At 46.1% G+C, this 24,857-nt stretch overlaps 1 protein-coding gene across 1 annotated transcript in view; it reads left to right on the top strand.

Annotated features, from left to right (window-relative positions):
- Nucleotides 1-6,783: 6,783 nt before the first annotated feature.
- Nucleotides 6,784-24,857, top strand: part of LOC306927304 (protein unc-13 homolog A-like) — a 39,988-nt gene continuing 21,914 nt past the window's right edge. The window contains exons 1-16 of the mRNA XM_079507013.1: nucleotides 6,784-6,823; nucleotides 7,541-7,616; nucleotides 9,504-9,518; nucleotides 9,749-9,823; nucleotides 10,687-10,906; nucleotides 12,365-12,592; nucleotides 13,929-14,070; nucleotides 14,331-14,500; nucleotides 15,053-15,168; nucleotides 15,368-15,531; nucleotides 16,754-16,907; nucleotides 19,397-19,465; nucleotides 19,846-19,935; nucleotides 22,299-22,433; nucleotides 22,942-23,069; nucleotides 23,301-23,307. Of these exons, the coding sequence (XP_079363139.1) occupies nucleotides 6,792-6,823; nucleotides 7,541-7,616; nucleotides 9,504-9,518; nucleotides 9,749-9,823; nucleotides 10,687-10,906; nucleotides 12,365-12,592; nucleotides 13,929-14,070; nucleotides 14,331-14,500; nucleotides 15,053-15,168; nucleotides 15,368-15,531; nucleotides 16,754-16,907; nucleotides 19,397-19,465; nucleotides 19,846-19,935; nucleotides 22,299-22,433; nucleotides 22,942-23,069; nucleotides 23,301-23,307 (1,821 nt within the window). The 5' untranslated portion in view covers nucleotides 6,784-6,791. The remainder of the gene's footprint in view (nucleotides 6,824-7,540; nucleotides 7,617-9,503; nucleotides 9,519-9,748; nucleotides 9,824-10,686; nucleotides 10,907-12,364; nucleotides 12,593-13,928; nucleotides 14,071-14,330; nucleotides 14,501-15,052; nucleotides 15,169-15,367; nucleotides 15,532-16,753; nucleotides 16,908-19,396; nucleotides 19,466-19,845; nucleotides 19,936-22,298; nucleotides 22,434-22,941; nucleotides 23,070-23,300; nucleotides 23,308-24,857) is intronic.

Raw genomic sequence — 24,857 nt, 5'->3', positions numbered from 1 at the left:
TATGAAGTGTTGATGAAGGATTTGTATAGCCGACTATGGTTGTCTATAGTCGAGTCGACTAATAGTCGAATATGAGGCAACTACAGATCTCTTTCTGTTTTTGCCATGATTTGACTGAGAGATTTGACTGAAATCAGTCTGATTGCATAACAGAAGAAAATGTTATGCAATATTTAGTAGGCTATATGTTAGAAGAAGAAAAAACAGAGTTAACAGACTAATCGACTGGGAGATTGTTTTAGTCGACTAACTAAGACTCCCTCGGTCGATTAGTCGACTAAACGACTACACAAAACGTTAGAATATTTTGTCGTTGTTGGATAAGATTTCATCCAAAATTCCAGCCTGCTGTATTGATGCTGGTACCATTAGGAGAGATAACATGGTGTTGGTACCATTAGGAGAGATAACATGGTGTTGGTACCATTAGGAGAGATAACATGATGTTGGTGCCATTAGGAGAGATAACATGATGTTGGTACCATTAGGAGAGATAACATGATGTTGGTACCATTAGGAGAGATAACATGGTGTTGGTACCATTAGGAGAGATAACATGATGTTGGTGCCATTAGGAGAGATAACATGATGTTGGTACCATTAGGAGAGATAACATGATGTTGGTACCATTAGGAGAGATAACATGGTGTTGGTACCATTAGGAGAGATAACATGATGTTGGTGCCATTAGGAGAGATAACATGGTGTTGGTGCCATTAGGAGAGATAACATGGTGTTGGTACCATTAGGAGAGATAACATGGTGTTGGTACCATTAGGAGAGATAACATGGTGTTGGTACCATTAGGAGAGATAACATGGTGTTGGTACCATTAGGAGAGATAACATGATGTTGGTACCATTAGGAGAGATAACATGGTGTTGGTACCATTAGGAGAGATAACATGATGTTGGTACCATTAGGAGAGATAACATGATGTTGGTACCATTAGGAGAGATAACATGATGTTGGTACCATTAGGAGAGATAACATGATGTTGGTACCATTAGGAGAGATAACATGGTGTTGGTACCATTAGGAGAGATAACATGATGTTGGTACCATTAGGAGAGATAACATGGTGTTGGTACCATTAGGAGAGATAACATGATGTTGGTACCATTAGGAGAGATAACATGATGTTGGTACCATTAGGAGAGATAACATGATGTTGGTACCATTAGGAGAGATAACATGGTGTTGGTACCATTAGGAGAGATAACATGATGTTGGTACCATTAGGAGAGATAACATGGTGTTGGTACCATTAGGAGAGATAACATGATGTTGGTACCATTAGGAGAGATAACATGGTGTTGGTACCATTAGGAGAGATAACATGATGTTGGTACCATTAGGAGAGATAACATGATGTTGGTACCATTAGGAGAGATAACATGGTGTTGGTACCATTAGGAGAGATAACATGATGTTGGTACCATTAGGAGAGATAACATGGTGTTGGTACCATTAGGAGAGATAACATGATGTTGGTACCATTAGGAGAGATAACATGATGTTGGTACCATTAGGAGAGATAACATGATGTTGGTACCATTAGGAGAGATAACATGATGTTGGTACCATTAGGAGAGATAACATGATGTTGGTACCATTAGGAGAGATAACATGATGTTGGTACCATTAGGAGAGATAACATGATGTTGGTGCCATTAGGAGAGATAACATGATGTCGGTACCATTAGGAGAGATAACATGATGTCGGTACCATTAGGAGAGATAACATGATGTTGGTGCCATTAGGAGAGATAACATGATGTTGGTACCATTAGGAGAGATAACATGATGTTGGTGCCATTAGGAGAGATAACATGATGTCGGTACCATTAGGAGAGATAACATGATGTCGGTACCATTAGGAGAGATAACATGATGTTGGTGCCATTAGGAGAGATAACATGATGTTGGTACCATTAGGAGAGATAACATGATGTTGGTGCCATTAGGCGAGATAACAGGCCAACGTTGATCAAAATAACAATTCTTCTACATTCTCTTTATTGTGTAGACTTCTCGTAAATTAAGTAATGCAGATGTTTAACAGTCTCGGGAGTGTAAAATTAAACCAACTCATTTCACACTCTCAAGAGTTAAAGATCTAATAAGGGTCCATTTGGTTACCTTATACGTTTAGCTTGGGGACCACATTGGAACCCCCTCAAGGACCACTGGTTGAAAACCACTGATTGACATATGTTTACTTTGATATTCATTACCTTTAGAAATCAGTTTTTTTTTCTCACTTGCATTGATGTTTGTTTATGTTATGTATAATTATGTTGCTTTAGGCCTCACTCACACCTAAGACACACTTGTGTTCCGTGTCATGTGTGTGTCATGGCCGCCTCAATGCATTTCCAATCATGTGAATCCATTGGAAATGCATTGAGGCGGCCATGACACACAGAAGACACAGGACACAGGTGTGTCTTAGGTGTGAGTGAGGCCTGAGGGTTTGATTATATTTTCAGTTTTGTATTTGTTTGTTTTGCTTTTTGTTTGTTTGTTTGTTTTATTTGTTTGCCACCATTTTGCTTTCCTTCCAGTTTCATGTCATTGCCATAACGACACTCGCTGCATGCATTCTGGTCGGCACCTCTGATTGGAGCAGACTGAGAGGTGGGTACAAGCTGATTGGCTCTGAGCCTGAGGGCCGATGATGATGCGTTTAGTTTAGTCATAGCCTTAACCAGAGTAATCTAGTAAGAGAGTGGCGACACTAGCGTTGACTCCCATTGTAACAATGGAATGCGGAAGTGCTCATTATATCTCAATGGGATAGGTCCAGCCATAGGAGCAATGTTTGAAACTATATCCCATAGGCACCCGCTTTGTCTCAATGGGATAGTCCAATGTATGGAACTATAGCCCATAGGCACCCGCTTTGTCTCAATGGGATAGTTCTAATGTGTGGAACTATATCCCATAGGCACCCGCTTTGTCTCAATGGGATAGTTCCAATGTTTGGAACTATAGCCCATAGGCACCCGCTGTGTCTCAATGGGATAGTTCCAATGTGTGGAACTATAGCCCATAGGCACCCACTGTGTCTCAATGGGATAGTTCCAATGTTTGGAACTATAGCCCATAGGCACCCGCTTTGTCTCAATGGGATAGTTCCAATGTGTGGAACTATAGCCCATAGGCACCCCGCTTTGCGGCGAGATCAAAGCGTGTCGCTACTCTCCAACTCTACACTCTGGCCTGAGATAACGTGTTAGGTTTCTGGTCTAGAGGGGGCGGGTCGCGGCAGGGAGTTGCGCACGCCCTGATTGGATCTCACCGATCTGTCCGTCACTCCAGGCCCCTCCTCTCTCCCCCCGTGCTAGTGCAGCGCTACGTCACATCATTTGGAGCGACGCCCACCCGGAATGGATTGACTCCTCCCACTTCTACACCAGAGCGGCCAATGCTGTTCCTCCAGGCTTTCATTCTTCGCGCCGACGAAAATGAAAACCTGGGTATCGAGCAGTGTTGTTTTCGTCGACTAAAACTAAACAAAAAATGTTCGTCGACTACCTTTTTTCACTGACAAAAAATAAATAGAAACTAAATAAAAACTAAGCTATGATGACTAAAACTAAGACTAAATATATCGACAATTTCGTCAACAAATAAAAACTAGACTAAAATGTTAGGAAGGGACTAGTGGACAAGAGATCCAGTATAAGTCATTTTACACTTGGTTGCATGCTGAAAATAGCCGATCTACAAGCCCACAACGCGTCGCGCTGCGACGCGTTGTGAGCTTGTAGATCGGCTATTTTCAGCAAGTGTAAAAACAGTCATTACGACGGCATCAAGCCCCGCCAAAATACATTTTCTAAATGTCATGAGATTTTAGTTGACTAAATCTACGGTTGATTTAGTCGACTAAAACTAGACTAACACTAAAACATTCCAGGTGACTAAAATGTGACTAAAACTAAAATCAAATTTTGCTGCCAAAAACAACACTGGTATCGAGGCTAGTTTAGTCATAGATATTTAAAACAAAAAAAAAACATGTCTCGTTGGCTGCTGCAGTTCATTGGAGCGATGTGTGTCGATGGAGGGGCGGAACAATATTTACACACTGAGGGAGGAAGTACGCCGGAAGTGTGGAAGGCACGTTACGTCACGCTGCCACTCAAGTGACTACTGGCCAATCACAGCGCATCTTTTCCTGGGACTTACAGACTCAAACATGAGCTCTGTGACGCACGCTCATGCTTCCGCGGGGGGCGGGGCTTCGCAAGGAATCTCGGGAAGGTTTTGCCCTCCCTTGAGCACATACGCTCCAGAGAGGGGAGCGGCGTTTTTTGTCCTATATTTTATTTTTCCTTCTGATACAGGATAAACGCTGCTAAAAAATCCCCAAAATCCATTTGTGATCATATCAAACATCACGATATTTCCGCGACATTGCAATTAATGGCTGTAAATTTCACTTCCCCACCCAATAGTAACCGCTGTGAAGAACTGTAGTTACTTACCTCCTGCTGCTCGTTTGAATAATTAATCCAAGGTTTGTTTGTCTGGACTCTGGAGATCCAACAATATGTCACATGATTATGGACGGTTTAAAGTAAACTTTAAGAAGAGCTGGTCATTGTGCCGCACGCATAGTGAGAAGCTAGCTGCTCCGCACTGCTAATTGATATGACCTGCTAGATATCTGCTAATTGATATGACCTAGATATCTGCGCAACTGATTGATGAGGTACATTTCGCAGCACCTGCAATTCCAATAGTAACCTATAAACATTTGAAAAGGCTTTCATATAGCCTACTATTAATATTTTTTCGAATATAAGGTTTGGCCCTTATAGATAGAAATGTGGTCATTTTTGTATCGTTTTGGATATTAATTAATTCATTAATTAATTGATAATTCTGTAGCACAAGGTGCGATCTGGGATGGTTCTCCACAAAGCTGTAATTCTACAGCACAAGGTGGGAAGGAGACTTGTGGATGATTTATAGTTAGTTATAACTCTGACTGACGTCTTTTACAGTCAGGCTCTGCCCACTGATATATGGCTGCCATATCCACCCTACCTCCATCACCCAGATGTTTATACAGGCTGCCATATCCACCCTACCTCCATCACCCAGAGGTTTATACAGGCTGCCATATCCACCCTACCTCGAACACCCAGAGGTTTATACAGGCTGCCATATCCACCCTACCTCGAACACCCAGAGGTTTATACAGGCTGCCATATCCACCCTACCTCGAACACCCAGAGGTTTATACAGGCTGCCATATCCACCCTACCTCGAACACCCAGAGGTTTATACAGGCTGCCATATCCACCCTACCTCGAACACCCAGAGGTTTATACAGGCTGCCATATCCACCCTACCTCGAACACCCAGAGGTTTATACAGGCTGCCATATCCACCCTACCTCCATCACCCAGAGGTTTATACAGGCTGCCATATCCACCCTACCTCCATCACCCAGATGTTTATACAGGCTGCCATATCCACCCTACCTCCATCACCTAGAGGTTTATACAGGCTGCCATATCCACCCTACCTCCATCACCCAGAGGTTTATACAGGCTGCCATATCCACCCTACCTCCATCACCCAGATGTTTATACAGCCTGCCATATCTACCCTACCTCCATCACCCAGAGGTTTATACAGGCTGCCATATCCACCCTACCTCCATCACCCAGAGGTTTATACAGGCTGCCATATCCACCCTACCTCCATCACCCAGAGGTTTATACAGCCTGCCATATCCACCCTACCTCCATCACCCAGAGGTTTATACAGGCTGCCATATCCACCCTACCCCCATCACCCAGCGGTTTATACAGGCTGCCATATCCACCCTACCCCCATCACCCAGAGGTTTATACAGGCTCTGCCATATCCACCCTACCTCCATCACCCAGCGGTTTATACAGGCTGCCATATCCACCCTACCTCCATCACCCAGAGGTTTATACAGGCTCTGCCATATCCACCCTACCTCCATCACCCAGCGGTTTATACAGGCTGCCATATCCACCCTACCCCCATCACCCAGAGGTTTATACAGGCTCTGCCATATCCACCCTACCTCCATCACCCAGCGGTTTATACAGGCTGCCATATCCACCCTACCTCCATCACCCAGAGGTTTATACAGGCTGCCATATCCACCCTACCTCCATCACCCAGAGGTTTATACAGGCTGTCATATCCACCCTACCTCCATCACCCAGAGGTTTATACAGGCTCTGCCATATCCACCCTACCTCCATCACCCAGAGGTTTATACAGTACAGGCACTGCCCGCTGCTATATCGACCTTTATAGAGTCTGGAACTACAGTACAGCTCCTGCATGCTATATAGAGTCTGGAACTACAGCTCCTGAATGCTATATAGAGTCTGGAACTACACCTCCTGAATGTTATATATAGTCTGGAACTACAGCTCCTGAATGCTATATAGAGTCTGGAACTACACCTCCCATGAGTCCGAGTATAACGGAAGCTGTCTCTGCTGCTCAGACCGGAAAGATATTCGACCAATCACGACGCGGTGCTAAACGCAACCGAGGCGGGAGCATCAAAGAGTCATACGAACGAGAGCGATTTGTGTTATTTGTGCACGGCCGCGAACCCATAAAAGTTTCATGGAATTAACACAGACAAAACAAGTGAAAGGATCAATCGGCAAGACTAGAAGTTCACTGACTCTCTCTCTCTCTCTCTCTCTCTCTCTCTCTCTCTCACTCTCTCTCTCTATCTCTCTCTCTCTCTCTCTCTCTCTCAGACTCGAGGGGAGATGTCTGTTTCACTGTGGTTCGGTAAAGGAGGGTGAGTAATAAACAAATGACAGACATTCTCTCCTTCATCCTGTCATCTCTCTGCTGTCTGGAAGACACCAGCTAACTCCAACATGTTCAGGAAATGAACATCCAGCTCAAGTGGAGTTAGGAGGTTTTAACTCAAGTGGAGTGGAATTTTAATACTTTTCCTTTGGTTCAATATGTTTGAGGTGCGCTAGCCCTAGCTTTTTTATTGGTTGTTCAGGATAATGGGCGGAGCTCTGTACAGCATCGTTTAAATATAAACGTTTGTTATTGGTTGTTCAGGATAATAGGCGGATCTCTGTACAGCATCGTTTAAATATAAACGTTTTTTTTATTGGTTGTTCAGGGTAATGGGCGGAGCTCTGTACAGCATCGTTTAAATATAAACTTTTTTTATTGGTTGTTCAGGGTAATGGGCGGAGCTCTGTACAGCATCGTTTAAATATAAACGTTTGTTATTGGTTGTGCAGGATAATGGGCGGAGCTCTGTACAGCATTGTTTAAATATAAATGTTTGTTATTGGTTGTTCAGGATAATGGGCGGAGCTCTGTACAGCATCGTTTAAATATAAACGTTTTTTTATTGGTTTTTCAGGATAATGGGCGGAGCTCTGTACAGCATCGTTTAAATATAACCTTTTTTTTATTGGTTGTCCAGGATAATGGGCGGAGCTCTGTACAGCATCGTTTAAATATAAACGTTTTTTTATTGGTTGTCCAGGATAATGGGCGGAGCTCTGTACAAAATCGACAGCATGCCAGACATGAGGAAGAGGAACGGACCGGTGACAGACCTGGTGAGACGCACACGCACGCACACACACACACACACACACACACACACACACACACACACACACACACACACACACACACACACACACACACACACACACACACACACACACACACACACACACACACACACACAGCTTGATTAAACAATTTTACTTTGTCTTGCAATTATTGTAAGGTATAACTGGGAGGCAGCATAGTGCTTATACAATGATGGAATCGCAACTCTCAGTGCTGCTAGTGCAGTGAGAGCACACACCAGGAAGTGGGAACAACTCTCAGTGCTGCTAGTGCAGTGAGTGGAACAACTCACAGTGCTGCTAGTGCAGTGAGTGGAACAACTCTCAGTGCTGCTAGTGCAGTGAGTGGAACAACTCTCAGTGCTGCTAGTGCAGTGAGTGGAACAACTCTCAGTGCTGCTAGTGCAGTGAGTGGAACAACTCACAGTGCTGCTAGTGCAGTGAGTGGAACAACTCACAGTGCTGCTAGTGCAGTGAGTGGAACAACTCTCAGTGCTGCTAGTGCAGTGAGTGGAACAACTCTCAGTGCTGCTAGTGCAGTGAGTGGAACAACTCACAGTGCTGCTAGTGCAGTGAGTGGAACAACTCACAGTGCTGCTAGTGCAGTGAGTGGAACAACTCACAGTGCTGCTAGTGCAGTGAGTGGAACAACTCTCAGTGCTGCTAGTGCAGTGAGTGGAACAACTCTCAGTGCTGCTAGTGCAGTGAGTGGAACAACTCTCAGTGCTGCTAGTGCAGTGAGTAGGAACAACTCACAGTGCTGCTAGTGCAGTGAGTGGAACAACTCTCAGTGCTGCTAGTGCAGTGAGTAGGAACAACTCACAGTGCTGCTAGTGCAGTGAGTAGGAACAACTCACAGTGCTGCTAGTGCAGTGAGTGGAACAACTCTCAGTGCTGCTAGTGCAGTGAGTGGAACAACTCTCAGTGCTGCTAGTGCAGTGAGTGGAACAACTCTCAGTGCTGCTAGTGCAGTGAGTAGGAACAACTCACAGTGCTGCTAGTGCAGTGAGTGGAACAACTCACAGTGCTGCTAGTGCAGTGAGTGGAACAACTCACAGTGCTGCTAGTGCAGTGAGTGGAACAACTCACAGTGCTGCTAGTGCAGTGAGTGGAACAACTCTCAGTGCTGCTAGTGCAGTGAGTGGAACAACTCTCAGTGCTGCTAGTGCAGTGAGTGGAACAACTCACAGTGCTGCTAGTGCAGTGAGTGGAACAACTCACAGTGCTGCTAGTGCAGTGAGTGGAACAACTCACAGTGCTGCTAGTGCAGTGAGTGGAACAACTCACAGTGCTGCTAGTGCAGTGAGTAGGAACAACTCACAGTGCTGCTAGTGCAGTGAGTAGGAACAACTCTCAGTGCTGCTAGTGCAGTGAGTGGAACAACTCACAGTGCTGCTAGTGCAGTGAGTAGGAACAACTCTCAGTGCTGCTAGTGCAGTGAGTGGAACAACTCTCAGTGCTGCTAGTGCAGTGAGTTCACACACCGGGAAGTGGGAACAACTTTCAGCACAACAAACAACACAGGTCAACGTGACATGACAGTGATTATTAGCTGCTGCCAACTAGTGGTAAGTGGACGTACAGGATGAGGCCAAATAATTGACACGGCTGATTGGAAGGCTGTGATTCAATGCAATACTACTACTACTACTACTAATACTACTAGTGAGACGTCAATCATTTTGGTCATTTGGTCAAATCCGTCCCAAGCCGTCCTGTGTTTTGCAGTCTTAGCAGTTATAATATGTTGGTAAACATAAGCATGCACCCATTTCATGCACATGAAATCCATCTCTTCCTTTTTTCCCTAAACTTCTGTTTTCCTTTTTCTTCTGCCTCGTCTTGTTTCGTTTTGTGGAACGCCATCAGGCGTCAGGAATCATGGTGAGTTAAACTGTTTACACATCTATACATACTGTTTAATATTAATAAAGGGTTTAACCCATTTTGGGCGGGAACCCCTTTTAGTGTTTTAAAGCATTATGTTATACTTTAGCTATTGAAATAAATTGCTCCACATTTTCACAATTTTTCAAAAATTGCAGACCTACAAGCAAACCAAAAAATGAACAGTGCTAAGAATGGAGTGTTTAACCCTGGGTTTTCCTCCTCAGTCTCTGGTGCAGAACTCCCGTAAGGCTGGCATCACGTCGGCCATGGCGTCTACCACGCTGGGCAACGAGGAGCTGGTGAGACGCACGCACGCACGCTCGCACGCACCCACACACGCACTCACGCACCTGCGCACCCACCCACGCACGCACGCACCCACGCACCCACGCACCCACCCACACACGCACCTGCGCACGCACGCACGCACCCACGCACCCACACACCCACCCACACACGCACCTGCACCCCCACCCACGCGCGCACGCACGCGCGCACGCGCGCACGCACGCACGCACGCACGCACGCACGCACGCACGCACGCACGCACGCACGCACGCACGCACGCACGCACGCACGCACGCACGCACGCACGCACGCACGCACGCACGCACGCACGCACGCACGCACGCACACACGCACACACGCACGCACAGGATAAGGATACTGGGATACTGGGATACTGAGGATAAGGTTAGAAATACGTTTAGGGTTAGGAATAGTTTACTGAGGTTAAGGTGAGGAATAGTTTACTGAGGTTAAGGTGAGGAATAGTTTACTGAGGTTAAGGTGAGGAATAGTTTACTGAGGTTAAGGTGAGGAATAGTTTACTGAGGTTAAGGTGAGGAATAGGTCAACATACCAAAACATAAGAGACAAACAACATGGGAAAAGGATAAAAGCATAGTTTACAAATCGGCAAATCGAGGCACAATTAGTGACAAAGTGAGTTTAATGTCGTTTATCGTCGTTTAATGCAATCACATTCAAGTTTTCCGTTTGGATGTATAGACTATCGAGGCCAGGAAGCCGTTTTTTTGCCACTCATTAGGTGTTCCTACATAACTTCCGGGTTTGATGATGATGTCACACTCATACCCTCTATTGCGCAGCACTAAAACTGCCCCCCGCCCCCCTCCTCTCTCCCCCTCTCTCCCTGCAGAAGAGCCACGTGTACAAGAAGACCCTGCAGGCCCTCATCTACCCCATCTCCTCCACCACGCCGCACAACTTCGAGGTGTGGACCGCCACCACGCCCACCTACTGTTACGAGTGCGAGGGCCTGCTGTGGGGCATCGCGCGGCAGGGCATGCGCTGCTCCGAGTGCGGCGTCAAGTGCCACGACAAGTGCCAGGACCTGCTCAACGCAGACTGCCTGCAGAGTGAGTAAACTGAAGGACCCCCCCCCCCCCATGAAGCCCAATCTGCTTTAAAGATGGAGTGCCGTGATTTTTTTCCCACCCTAAAACATGATCATCAGGTCTTATTGGAGGAGGTATCATTTTTTTTCAAAAGTGTACAGTATTTGTTAAAATGTCGCTTTAATGTGGCCACGCCCACCAGTTCATTAAGTATGCCTGGTTTGCCTGGTGGGTGGTGATGGGTGGTGATCCAACTGAACTGAAGCCGCACCCACAGCTGTAGTTGTATGATAAAGGGGGAGGGGTTAGGGGAGGGGCTGATAGTACTGTCACCTCATAGACACATGAAAAACTGGAAAAATACAAAAATGGTGGCACTCCATCTTTAACTTTTTTAGACCTGAGAACGATTCTACAAAGGCCTTCTAAATCCTGACAGTTTTCTGTCAGTGGTTCTCAAACATTTGCATGTCAAGGACCCCCAAATATATATGTAATTGGCCGCCGACCCCCATCTGAATATGTTGTTTCAGGGACCCCCCCCCCCCCCCCAGAAGCAAATATTTGAGTTAAAAATGTTCGCTCTGAAAGAATATATATATTCAATGTATGCGCCCATGCACATTTTCACGATTTAGCAAAAAATGGCAGATCTACAAGCGAGCACCGCGCTACGAGCTTGTAGATCTGCTAGTCAGTGCGTGCGTGCGTGCGTGCGTGCGTGGACCAATCTGTGGTTAATTGTGAATGAAAATCAGAACTTTGACAGCAGGCAGCGTAGTCAATGAACAGCGATAAGGCACACACACACACACACACACACACACACACATACACACACACACATATACATATACACGTGCACACGCACATGCACACACAGACCCATTCTTCCACCTCAAAGCCATTTCATCTGCCGGCTCAGCGCTGCTGTATCCCTGTATCCCCCCCGGCTCGATTGACATCCCATTATTCTTGCACGCTCCACCCCCCCCCCCCCCCCCCCCCCCCTCCCCCTCCCCCCTCCCGTCTTCGTTTCCAATCTATCTCCTGAGTAATGGTCTGTCATCCCCCAGCATGCTTTGCCTCTCTCTGCTCTCCTCTCCTCTCTCACATCTTAAACTCGGGGGGCTATGCTTCCGTCCGCCTTTCACTAATTCACTCTGAAAAGGAGATGCTTTTTATCCACCCCCCCCTCCCCCACGCCACCCCCTCCTCCCCCACGCCACCCTCCCCCCCTCCCTACTTTCTGGACTTGACAGTCCATACATCCAAACAGAAAAGTCCTATCTGATTGCATTAAATGTCTTCAAACAACATTAAATTCACTTTGTCACTCACTTTGCCACTCGATTTGCCACTCAATCTTCCATTCACTTTATGCCTGCTAATGCCTACATGTGGTCCTCCTCCTACCCCCCCCCCCCCCCCCCCCCCCCCTCTCTCTCTCTCTCTCTCCCCCCCACCCCCCCCCGACAGGAGCGGCGGAGAAGAGCTCGAAGCACGGGGCGGAGGACCGCACCCAGAACATCATCATGGTGCTGAAGGACCGCATGAAGATCAGGGAGAGGAACAAGCCGGAGATCTTCGAGCTGATCCAGGAGGTCTTCGCACTGCAGAAGACCGTCCACGCCACGCAGATGAAGCAGATCAAGCAGAGCGTGTTGGACGGCACGTCCAAGTGGTCGGCCAAGATCAACATCGTCGGTGAGGAGGAGACGGGACATCTACTGGGTTTTTCCCACATCGGGGATAAAGCATTAATTTGAACCAGTAACTGCATCGAAAAATCGATTTTAATTTCAAGAATCGAAGTATATCGAAATGAAAACGGCAACTTTGACTTTGTATCGTATCGTTTTGCAATGCGAATAATCGATTGTATCAATACTACATTTTTGTGCGCCGCATTTAGCAATTTTTAGAAGACAAAAGAAAAAGAGGAGTTTAATTACTTAGTTTAAAATAATATCAATGTATTTTAAATAGTTACTGTATCGATTCCAAATCATTGAATCGTATCGTATCGTATCGCCATAATGAACCAATATTGTCCATGTATCGTATCGTCAACCATGTATCGTATCGTCAACCATGTATCGTATCGTCAACGATGTATCGTATCGTCAACCATGTATCGTATCGTCAACCATGTATCGTATCGTCAACGATGTATCGTATCGTCAACCATGTATCGTATCGTCAACCATGTATCGTATCGTCAACCATGTATCGTATTGTCAACCATGTATCGTATCGTCAACCATGTATCGTATCGTCAACCATGTATCGTATCGTCAACCATGTATCGTATCGTCAACCATGTATCGTATCGTCAACCATGTATCGTATCGTCAACCATGTATCGTATTGTCAACCATGTATCGTATCGTCAACCATGTATCGTATCGTCAACCATGTATCGTATCGTCAACCATGTATCGTATCGTCAACCATGTATCGTATCGTCAACCATGTATCTTATCGTCAACCATGTATCGTATCGTCAACCATGTATCGTATCGTCAACCATGTATCGTATCGTCAACCATGTATCGTATCATCAACCATGTATCTTATCGTCAACCATGTATCGTATCGTCAACCATGTATCGTATCGTCAACCATGCATCGTGATACGTATCGTATCGCTGTTACAATGTATCGTTACGCCCCGACTAAACACGGCTACTTTTCACGCGGAAAATTATATTATATTATATAACATTGATCTGTGGTGTAATAACATCCTTCTCTGTGATTGGTCAGTGTCGAATAACATCCTTCTCTGTGATTGGCCAGTGGCGTAATAACATCCTTCTCTGTGATTGGCCAGTGGCATAATAACCATCCTTCTCTGTGATTGGCCAGTGGCGTAATAACATCCTTCTCTGTGATTGGCCAGTGGCATAATAACCATCCTTCTCTGTGATTGGCCAGTGGCGTAATAACCATCCTCCTCTCTGATTGGCCAGTGACGTAATAACATCCTTCTCTCTGATTGGCCAGTGGTGTAATAACATCCTTCTCTCTGATTGGCCAGTGGCGTGCGCCCAGGGTCTGCAGGCTAAGGACAAGACGGGCTCCAGTGATCCGTACGTCACCATCCAGGTGGGGAAGACCAAGAAGAGGACCAAGACCATATATGGCAACCTCAACCCCGTGTGGGAGGAGAACTTCCAGTTGTGAGTATCTACGACCATATATGGTTAACCTTGTGGGAGAACTTCCTCTTGTGAGTATCTACGACCATATATGGTTAACCTGGGAGGAGAACTTCCTCTTGTGAGTACCTACGACCATATATGGTTAACCTGGGAGGAGAACTTCCTCTTGTGAGTACCTACCGCTTCTGTGACAGTGTGTGACTTTGTCCTCTCCCCCTCCCCCCTCTCCCCCTCCCCCTCCCTCTCTCCCCCCCCTCCCACCCCCCCTCCCCCCCCAGTGAGTGCCACAACTCATCGGACCGTATCAAGGTGCGTGTGTGGGACGAGGACGACGACATCAAGTCTCGCGTCAAGCAGAAGTTCAAGCGGGAGAGCGACGACTTCCTGGGTCAGACCATCATCGAGGTGCGGACGCTGAGCGGGGAGATGGACGTCTGGTACAACCTCGGTGAGTCCCCCCCACCCCCCCTATAGTATAATGGTACATCCTAGTTAATGTAAAATGCCCTGTAAGTAACTCTGAGGACTAACTTGACCTGAGATCAGATTCTAAAAATGTCTGTTTGAAAATGAAAGTTTTCTGAAAAAGCTATGTTTCTATGTCAGTCGTTCTTCGATTTTTCAAAAATAGCAGACCTACAAGCTTGTAGATCTGCTATTTTTCATTAGCTAAAGCATAACATAATGCTAACACCAAAAGGGGTTCCCGCCCAAAATGGGTTAAATCTCTTTCTCTACCGCTAGCTGGTAGCATAGCATAAACCTGCAGTTCCCAGTGCCAGCATATGCGTTCACTTTAAAAGACCCCCCCCTTGTCTGTCTGTCTGTCTGTCTGTCTGTCTGTCTGTCTGTCTGTCTGTCTGTCTGTCTGTCTGTCTGTCTGTCTGTCTGTCTGTCTGTCTGTCTGTCTGTCTGTCTGTCTGTCTGCCTGCCTGCCTGCCTGCCTGCCTGTCTGTCTGTCTGTCTGTCTGTATGTCTGTCTGTCTGTCTGTCTCCACAGACAAGAGGACAGACAAGTCGGCGGTGTCGGGAGCGATCCGCATGCACATCAGTGTGGAGATCAAAGGAGAGGAGACGGTCTCACCTTATCACGTTCAGTACACCTGTTTACACGAGGTCAGTGTGAGAGCGCACGCACGCACGCAACACACGCACGCACGCAACACACGCACGTGCAATCCAATGATTCTTGATTGATGTATGTGTTGTTCTGGCTTACTGATACTATAAATGCCTTCAATTGTGATTGTACACACACACTCACAATGCACTGACTGACGTTCTGTGGTGTGTGTGTGTGCGTGTGTGCGTGCAGCACCTGTTCCAGTACACCACCGAGGAGCAGAACGGGGGCGTGGTTAAGATCCCCGACGCCAAGGGAGACGACGCCTGGAAGGTGTACTTCGAGGAGACGGCGCAGGAGATCGTAGACGAGTTCGCCATGCGCTACGGGGTGGAGTCCATCTACCAGGCCATGACGTTAGTAGTATCTATTGTTACGGGGTGGAGTCCATCTACCAGGCCATGACGTTAGTAGTATCTATTGTTACGGGGTGGAGTCCATCTACCAGGCCATGACGTTAGTAGTATCTATTGTTACGGGGTGGAGTCCATCTACCAGGCCATGACGTTAGTAGTATCTATTGTTACGGGGTGGAGTCCATCTACCAGGCCATGACGTTAGTAGTATCTATTGTTACGGGGTGGAGTCCATCTACCAGGCCATGACGTTAGTAGTATCTATTGTTACGGGGTGGAGTCCATCTACCAGGCCATGACGTTAGTAGTATCTATTGTTACGGGGTGAAGTCCATCTACCAGGCCATGACGTTAGTAGTATCTATTGTTACGGGGTGAAGTCCATCTACCAGGCCATGACGTTAGTAGTATCTATTGTTACGGGGTGGAGTCCATCTACCAGGCCATGACGTTAGTAGTATCTATTGTTGCGGGGTGGAGTCCATCTACCATGCCAGGACGTTAGTACAAAACAATCTACCATGACATTAGTAGTCAGCCCCTGCCCTTTTACCCGTCTGTAAAACAACTGCCCTCTCCAGACCACGAATGCAGCATTTACTACATGGTGAAAGAAATGCAAATGCCCTCCTCTCCTCTCCTCTCCTTTCCATGCCATGCCGGAAGGCAGCATTCAGGAGAATTGCTTTTTACCCGAAATCTCCTGAACTTGGACACAGAATTTTGCGTTGAACAAATTTGTTTAGAAATCCATGACGTTACACCTGCATCTCCTCTAGCTAAAGAGTGCTGGGTTTCGCCCTGAAAATAGCTGATCTACGAGCTCACAACTCGTCGCAGCGCAACACGTTCTGAGCTTGTAGATCTGCTATTTTTGTCCAAATGTGCCCTCCCATGGTATTTCAGCCCCTGCCCCTCTAACACTCTCTGCACGTCCCTGGTTAGTACAGTATCTATTAGAGATCGTAGACGAGTTCGCCATGCGCTACGGAGTGGAGTCGACTAAAATGTATTTTGGCGGGCCTTGATGCCGTCGTAATGACTGATTTTAGACTTGCTGAAAATAGCAGATCTTCGCGTCGCAGCGCGTTGTGAACTTTTTGATTTAAAAAACGTTTGCTCTTGAAAACCGATGAAATAATCTGTATTACTTTGAGACTATGCTACTGATTAAGCATCCCTAGCTAGTATACATGTGTTGTGTCTTGTTTTGTTTTTTCAGACACTTTGCGTGCCTGTCCAGTAAGTACATGTGTCCCGGGGTGCCGGCGGTCATGAGCACGCTCCTCGCCAACATCAACGCCTACTACGCCCACACCACCCAGTCCACCAACAACGTCTCGGCCTCCGACAGATTCGCCGCCTCCAACTTTGGCGTGAGTTCCTCTTCGATCCTGTCGTCCATCTCTCTCTCTCTCTCAACCCGCTGTCAAGTTCCTTCCTATAGTCGACTGGAGTCTGCGATGGTGTAGCAGAGCCTCTGCCTGAAGATCAACAGCCTAATATCTCGTAATATCTCCCCTAATGTCTGCGGAACACGCACGATAATGTGAATTCCCACAACGGGGATGGTTTACCAGTCTAGTCAAGTGCCACGGTGCATGGCGCAGTCGGTAGTGCTGTCACCTCCCAGCTAGAAGGTCCTGGGCTCGATTGCCGCCGTGGGCGCACTACGGGCGTGTTCTCTCCTCCGCGTCATCGGCACCCATTCCCGAGGCGATGTTGGCAAAAAAAAAAAAAAAAAGATTAGTGCATCATTAGTGCAAATATCCTAGCTGAAATACGAACAGAATAACTATATTCTATGTGAGGTATAGCTGTAGCTATGTCCCAGAACTGGATAGCGAGAGTGAGAATTCACCTGCTGTGTCGTTACCATAGACATGCATATCTCTGTGTCATTACCATATAAATTAAAAATCACACCCGTGTGAACTGAGTGGTGTAAGGTATGATATAGCCTGATCAGCTGTGTTCTGACGTAATGTATCAGCATCAACCAATCAGCATCAACCATGCTCATTTTTTTTGCACAGACAGACAGACAGACAGACAGACAGACAGACAGACAGACAGACAGACAGACAGACAGACAGACAGACAGACAGACAGACAGACAAAGCCAGTTGTAGGAGTGGTTTACACCAAAAAATATATAACGCTCTGTGTCAGAGAGATGCTGGCAGCATGCAGCTAAACACACAGCTCTGTTCCAACTGTAACTATGTAGCTCTGTGCTAAAAACACAGACATGTAGCTCTGTCCCAACAGTAAAAACATGTAGCTCTGTCCCAACAGTAAATACACAGACATGTAGCTCTGTCCCAACAGTAAAAACATGTAGCTCTGTCCCAACAGTAAAAACACAGACATGTAGCTCTGTCCCAACAGTAAAAACATGTAGCTCTGTCCCAACAGTAAAAACACAGACATGTAGCTCTGTCCCAACAGTAAAAACATGTAGCTCTGTCCCAACAGTAAAAACACAGACATGTAGCTCCAGGGCCGGTCCTGAGCAATCTGGCGCCCCAAGCAGGATTTTTCGCGGCGCCCCCCCCCCCCCCCCCCCCCCCCCCCCCTCAAAAAATAAAAAAGTTTTTTTTTTTTTTTTTTTTTTTTTTAACTCTGTCCCAAAAATTGAGGAGACACTGTGGAGGCACTGGGGGGACAGTGGGGACACTGTGGAGGCACTGTGGGTCCATTGGGGAGGCACTGTGGGGACACTGGGGAGGCTCTGTGGAGGCACTGGCGGGACACTGGCACTGGGGAGACACTGGGGAGGCACTGGGGAGGCACTGGGGGGGGCACTGGGGAGGCACTGGGGGGGGCACTGGGGGGACACGGTGCGGACAGAGTTGGGACAGAGTTAAAAAAAAAAAAAAAAAAGTAAAAAAAAAAAAAAAATGTTTTATTTTATTTTTATTTTTGGCGCCCCTCCCCCATGGCGCTCGAAGCCGTTGCTTCGTCGGCCTGTAGGAAGAACCGGGCCTGTGTAGCTCTGTCCCAACAGTAAAAACATGTAGCTCTGTCCCAACAGTAAAAACACAGACATGTAGCTCTGTCCCAACAGTAAAAACACAGACATGTAGCTCTGTCCCAACAGTAAAAACATGTAGCTCTGTCCCAACAGTAAAAACACAGACATGTAGCTCTGTCCCAACAGTAAAAACATGTAGCTCTGTCCCAACAGTAAAAACACAGACATGTAGCTCTGTCCCAACGGCAGCGAGGACTCCATCCCCCTCAGGGCTCTATGGATGCTCTGCTCTCATGTTTGCATATCAGGCCTACCTCTATTTTAACCCCTCAAGGTATAGAAGCAAATTAACCCAGCCAACCGGCCCTAGCTGTTGACTTTATAGTCTCACGTGGTGACATGTGGTGGCTGGGAGGCCCTTTCACTGTCTCTGTTCTCCTTCCAGAAGGACAGCTTCATTCTGGGGTTTTATTCTTCCAGAAGGACAGCTTTATTCTGGGGTTTTATTCTTCCAGAAGGAGAGCACGTGTTTTCATTCCCGTCTCTGTAGAAGCAGAGGTTTATAGTGTAAATGGTAAACGCTGCATTTATAGGTAGGCATATAGCGCTTTTATCCAAAATACTGTTTTTTTTTTGTACTTGTCTGTGTAGAACGAGAGGTTTATATTGTGTGTGCTTCCTATCTCTGTAGAAGGAGAGGTTTATATACCGTTAATGGTGCCTTTATGTAGCACTTTTATCCAAAATACTGTGTTTTTCTGCTCGTCTCTGTTAGAAGGAGAGGTTTATACTGTCTTGTTTTCTTCTTAGAAATCGAGGTTTGACTTGTTGTCTTTTCTTCCTATCTCTGTAGGTTAATTATGTTGTCTTTTATTATTTTCTCTGTAGAAGGAGAGGTTCGTCAAACTCCTGGACCAGCTGCACAACTCCTTGAGGATTGACCTGTCCATGTACAGGGTACTGACACACCTTTATTTGTATTATTGTTGTATTTGCATTCTTTTTTATTTTACATTTTTAAACTACACAGTCAAATCTTGAGTGTTAACTGAGCTTGTAGATTGGCTATATCCATTATTATTTTTGTAAACTTCAGAATGCATAAAATTATGAATTATTTGGTCTGTCATTTCTTTGTATATTTGGGTTATTTGTCATATATCTGCCCTGTGCAATTTTTGTTTACAAAAACGGATAAGTAACTTGTTGTATGTATTTGTTCGGATGACGGATGTGCAATGCCAAACACACAAGTAAATTAATCACGATTATATGTACAGTATAACAATGGATGCTCAGCTAATGTTTGGGTATGTTTCCTCCTCTCTGCCTCGTAGAATAACTTCCCTGCCAGCAGCACTGAGAGGCTACAGGACCTGAAGTCCACCGTGGACCTGCTCACCAGCATCACCTTCTTCAGGATGAAGGTGAGGGAGACGGGGGGGGGGGGGGGATGGGGGGGGAGACGGGGGGGGGGGGGGGGGGGGGGATGGGGGGCCACTGCATGCCGCCCCTCTCATCCATTGTGGTTCCCATCCAGTTCAAAATATTGGAAATTGGAAAAATACTCAAGTACAAATACTTTAAAATTGTACTAAAGTTATTGTACTTAGTTACTTTCCACCACCGTTGCTGTCTTCCAATAGATCTCTCACGTTGACGCTGCTACTCAGATACATAATGTTATATTCCAGTTCCAACGCAAAGCGTCCTTAGGCATAAAACCTTTGCACCACGAGCTTAACATTACCCTATACAAACTGATGCCTGTGTGTGTGCGTGTGCGTGTGCGTGTGTGTGTGTGCGTGTGCGCGTGCGTGTGTGCGTGCATACATCATATGGTAATACATCATATACCGGTTCATAAAAAACAGTCATCAAGATACATACAGTACGTATATAAGCTAAGAGCGTAACAGTGGACATTATGAAACTGTGCGTTTGCACTATAGAGTGATATTATGTCTACATAAAATGCTATCTAAGTTACATACGTTGAGCCTTCGCATACGCCTGTAAGGTTGCCGAGGCTAGGGGAGGGGCTACGGGTCTGAAGAGGTGTGGTTAGGGGAGGGGCTACGGGTCTGAAGAGGTGTGGTTTGCCGAGGCTAGGGGAGGGGCTACGGGTCTGAAGAGGTGTGGTTTTCAGACGACGGCGGAGGCTAGGGGAGGGGCTACGGGTCTGAAGAGGTGTGGTTTTCAGACTACGGCGGTAGTATTGTTATCCCTTCCCTTCCTCTCTGCCTGACCTACTTGTTGTTAACTAGTTGTACGAACGCTTGTTTTCTATTGTTGTATTGTTTATTGGATCTTGTTTAGTCGATACACTTAATTGTTTTAGCTCATGCTCATTTGATTTAGATATTTTGTCTCATCTGTTTAAGGAAATAGGTAGCTGATATATTGCACTTTTACCTTAGCGCTAGGTATACTCTTGGTTGCTTGTTTTTGCAGAAAATGCACTAAAGACTTCTGGTGATTAGTAGTTTTTGTTCCCTACCTATGTTGAATACACTTATTGTAAGTCGCTTTGGATAAAAGCGTCTGCTAAATGACTGTAATGTAATGTAATGTAATCAGGTACTATGTTGTTTTTGGCAGCACATTTTGATTTTAGTTTTAGTTTTAGTCATATAGTCTCTTGAATAGTTTTCATTTAGTTTTAGTTTTAGTCATATAGTCTCTTGAATAGTTTTCATTTAGTTTTAGCCACCTGGAACGTTTTAGTGTTAGTCTAGTTTTAGTCGACTAAATATCATAAGATTTTTGTCGACTAAAGCTACAGTCGAACCAAATGTATTTTGGGCGGGCCTTGATGCCGTCGTAATGACTGTTTTTACACTTGCTGAACATAGCTGATCTACAAGCCCATGCGATTGATGAGCTTGCAGATCGGCTATTTTCAGCATGCACCTAATTGTAAAATGACTTATACTGGATCTCGTGTCCACTATAGTCCCTTCCTAACATTTTAGTCTAGTTTTCATTTGTTGACGAAATTGTCAGCATATTTAGTCTCAGTTTTTGTCATCATAGCTTAGTTTTCATTTAGTTTTCATTTAGTTTACATTTAGTTTACATTTAGTTTTCGTCAGTGAAAAAAGTATAGTCGACGAACATTTTTCGTCTTGGTTTTAGTCGACGAAAACAACACTGGTACGCTTGTTATCATATCATTTCATACACACATACTCTGCCTGTGTTTCATGGCCGCCTCAATGCTTTTCCAATGGAAACAGAGGCAGAGCACAGAACATGTGTTCTTTATGTGTTGTTATCATATGTTATCGTGTTCTGATGGTATTATGCTGTGTTGTGTTATGGTATTATGCTGTGTTGTGTTATCATATTGTTATCGTGTTCTGATGGCACTATGCTGTGTGTTATCATATTGTTATCGTGTTCTGATGGTATTATGCTGTGTGTTATCATATTGTTATCGTGTTCTGATGGTATTATGCTGTGTGTTATCATATTGTTATCGTGTTCTGATGGTATTATGCTGTGTGTTATCATATTGTTATCGTGTTCTGATGGTATTATGCTGTGTGTGTTATCATATTGTTATCGTGTTCTGATGGTATTATGCTGTGTGTTATCATATTGTTATCGTGTTCTGATGGTATTATGCTGTGTGTTATCATATTGTTATCGTGTTCTGATGGTATTATGCTGTGTGTTATCATATTGTTATCGTGTTCTGATGGTATTATGCTGTGTGTGTTGTGTTATCATATTGTTATCGTGTTCTGATGGTATTATGCTGTGTGTGTTGTGTGTGTGCGTCCAGGTCCAGGAGCTGCAGGCTCCGCCCAGGGCCAGTCAGGTGGTGAAGGACTGCGTCAAGGCGTGTCTGAACTCCACCTACGAGTACATCTTCAACAACTGCCATGACCTGTACAACCGCGAGTACCAGACGGACCCCGTAAGTACCAAACAGACCCCGTAAGTACCAAACAGACCCTGTAAGTACCAAACAGACCCCGTAAGTACCAAACAGACCCCGTAAGTACCAAATAGACCCTGTAAGTCCCCCTAAAACCAAATGTATTCATGTTACGCTCTCAAGAGTTAAAGATCTATAATAATTAAGGGTCCATTGGGTTACACTCCATCACTCCATCATTTAGCTGGGGGACCACCTGGTCCTGAAACCCCCTCATCACCACTGGTTGAAAACCAATGCTCTATACAGCCCAGAGTACTATCAATTGATTTTTGTTTTAAATATTTTATTTTGTGTGTGTGTGTGTGTGTGTGTGTGTGTGTGTGTGTGTGTGTGTGTGTGTGTGTGTGTGTGTGTGTGTGTGTGTGTGTGTGTGTGTGTGTGTGTGTGTGTGTGTGTGTGTGTGTGTGTGTGTGTGTGTGTGTGTGTGTGTGTGTGTGTGTGTGTGTGCGTGCGTGCGTGCGTGTGTGTGTGTGTGTCCCTGCAGGCCAAGGTGGTCCCTCCAGACGAACAGGGTCCGACCGTCAAGAACCTGGACTTCTGGTCCAAACTCATCACCCTCATAGTGTCCATCATAGAGGAGGACAAGAACTCCTACACACCCTGTCTCAACCAGTGAGTCTGTACCCTATGGTACCCCTAACTAACCCCTCTGGCACCCCTAACTAACCCCTCTGGGGCCCCTAACTAACCCCCCTGTTTCAACCAGTGAGTCTGTACCCTCTGGCACCCCTAACTAACCCCTCTGGTACCCCTAACTAACCCCTCTGGGGCCCCTAACTAACCCCTATGGTGCCCCTAACTAACCCCTCTGGTGCCCCTAACTAACCCCCATGTCTCAACCAGTGAGTCTGTACCCTTTGGCACCCCTAACTAACCCCTCTGGTGCCCCTAACTAACCCCATGTCTCAACCAGTGAGTCTGTACCCTCTGGCACCCCTAACTAACCCCTCTGGTGCCCCTAACTAACCCCATGTCTCAACCAGTGAGTCTGTACCCTCTGGCACCCCTAACTAACCCATCTGGGGCCCCTAACTAACGGCCATGTCTCAACCAGTGAGTCTGTACCCTCTGGTACCCCTAACTAACCCCTCTGGGGCCCCTAACTAACCACATGTCTCAACCAGTGAGTCTGTACCCTCTGGTACCCCTAACTAACCCCTCTGGGGCCCCTAACTAACCCCATGTCTCAACCAGTGAGTCTGTACCCTCTGGTACCCCTAACTAACCCCTCTGGGGCCCCTAACTAACCCCTCTGTCTCAACCAGTGAGTCTGTACCCTCTGGCACCCCTAACTAACCCCTCTGGGGCCCCTAACTAACCCCTCTGGGGCCCCTAACTAACCCCTCTGGGGCCCCTAACTAACCCCTCTGTCTCAACCAGTGAGTCTGTACCCTCTGGCACCCCTAACTAACCCCTCTGGGGCCCCTAACTAACCCCTCTGGGGCCCCTAACTAACCCCTCTGGCACCCCTAACTAACCCCTCTGGGGCCCCTAACTAACCCCCATGTCTCAACCAGTGAGTCTGTACCCTCTGGTACCCCTAACTAACCCCTCTGGTACCCCTAACTAACCCCTCTGGTACTCCTAACTAACCCCTCTGGGGCCCCTAACTAACCCCCATGTCTCAACCAGTGAGTCTGTACCCTCTGGTACCCCTAACTAACCCCTCTGGTACCCCTAACTAACCCCTCTGGTACTCCTAACTAACCCCTCTGGGGCCCCTAACTAACCCCATGTCTCAACCAGTGAGTCTGTACCCTCTGGAATAGGGATGGAGCTCGTTAACACAACATTTATTGAAAAATTAGGATCTAATTCACGCCAGCATTTTTTCCCATTTGAGCTCTTATTTTGAAAAGCCACATTTCCAGTCTACCGGAAGTAGTAAGCATAGTATCAAAAATAGACTTCAATAATTGACCTACATCTACGGCAATGGCGCTGAAATTGTTTTATTGATAACGAGCACCTTATCGATCAGGCTTATCGAGCATTTTCTATTATTTTGTGGAAAGACGGGAGACAATAAATTCTGAAGGGCCTTCAATACAGTACTTTTCTAACAGACAGAAGGCCATTTACCTTTTTACCAATAATATAAGAGTAACTGTTAACTGCATGGTTAATGAGCATCAGTGATGATGGGATGCCTCTCTTGATACCGGGTACTCAATAAGCCCAAAGCTTATTGATACCGGGTACTCGATAAGCCCAAAGCTTATTGATACCGGGTACTCGATAAGCCCAAAGCTTATTGATAACGGGTACTCGATAAGCCCAAAGCTTATTGATACCGGGTACTCGATAAGCTTGTTATCAGATTGTTTTGGGTATGGGTTATGGAGCTCCATCCCTACTCTGGAACCCCTAACCTCTGGAACCCCTAACCTCTGGAACCCC

This window comes from Electrona antarctica (genome assembly GCF_951216825.1).
Source record: "Electrona antarctica genome assembly, chromosome: 1".
Taxonomy (NCBI): Eukaryota; Metazoa; Chordata; class Actinopteri; order Myctophiformes; family Myctophidae; genus Electrona; species Electrona antarctica.
Note: the sequence above shows the minus strand (reverse complement) of the source record. Positions and strands in the feature narration are given on the sequence as shown.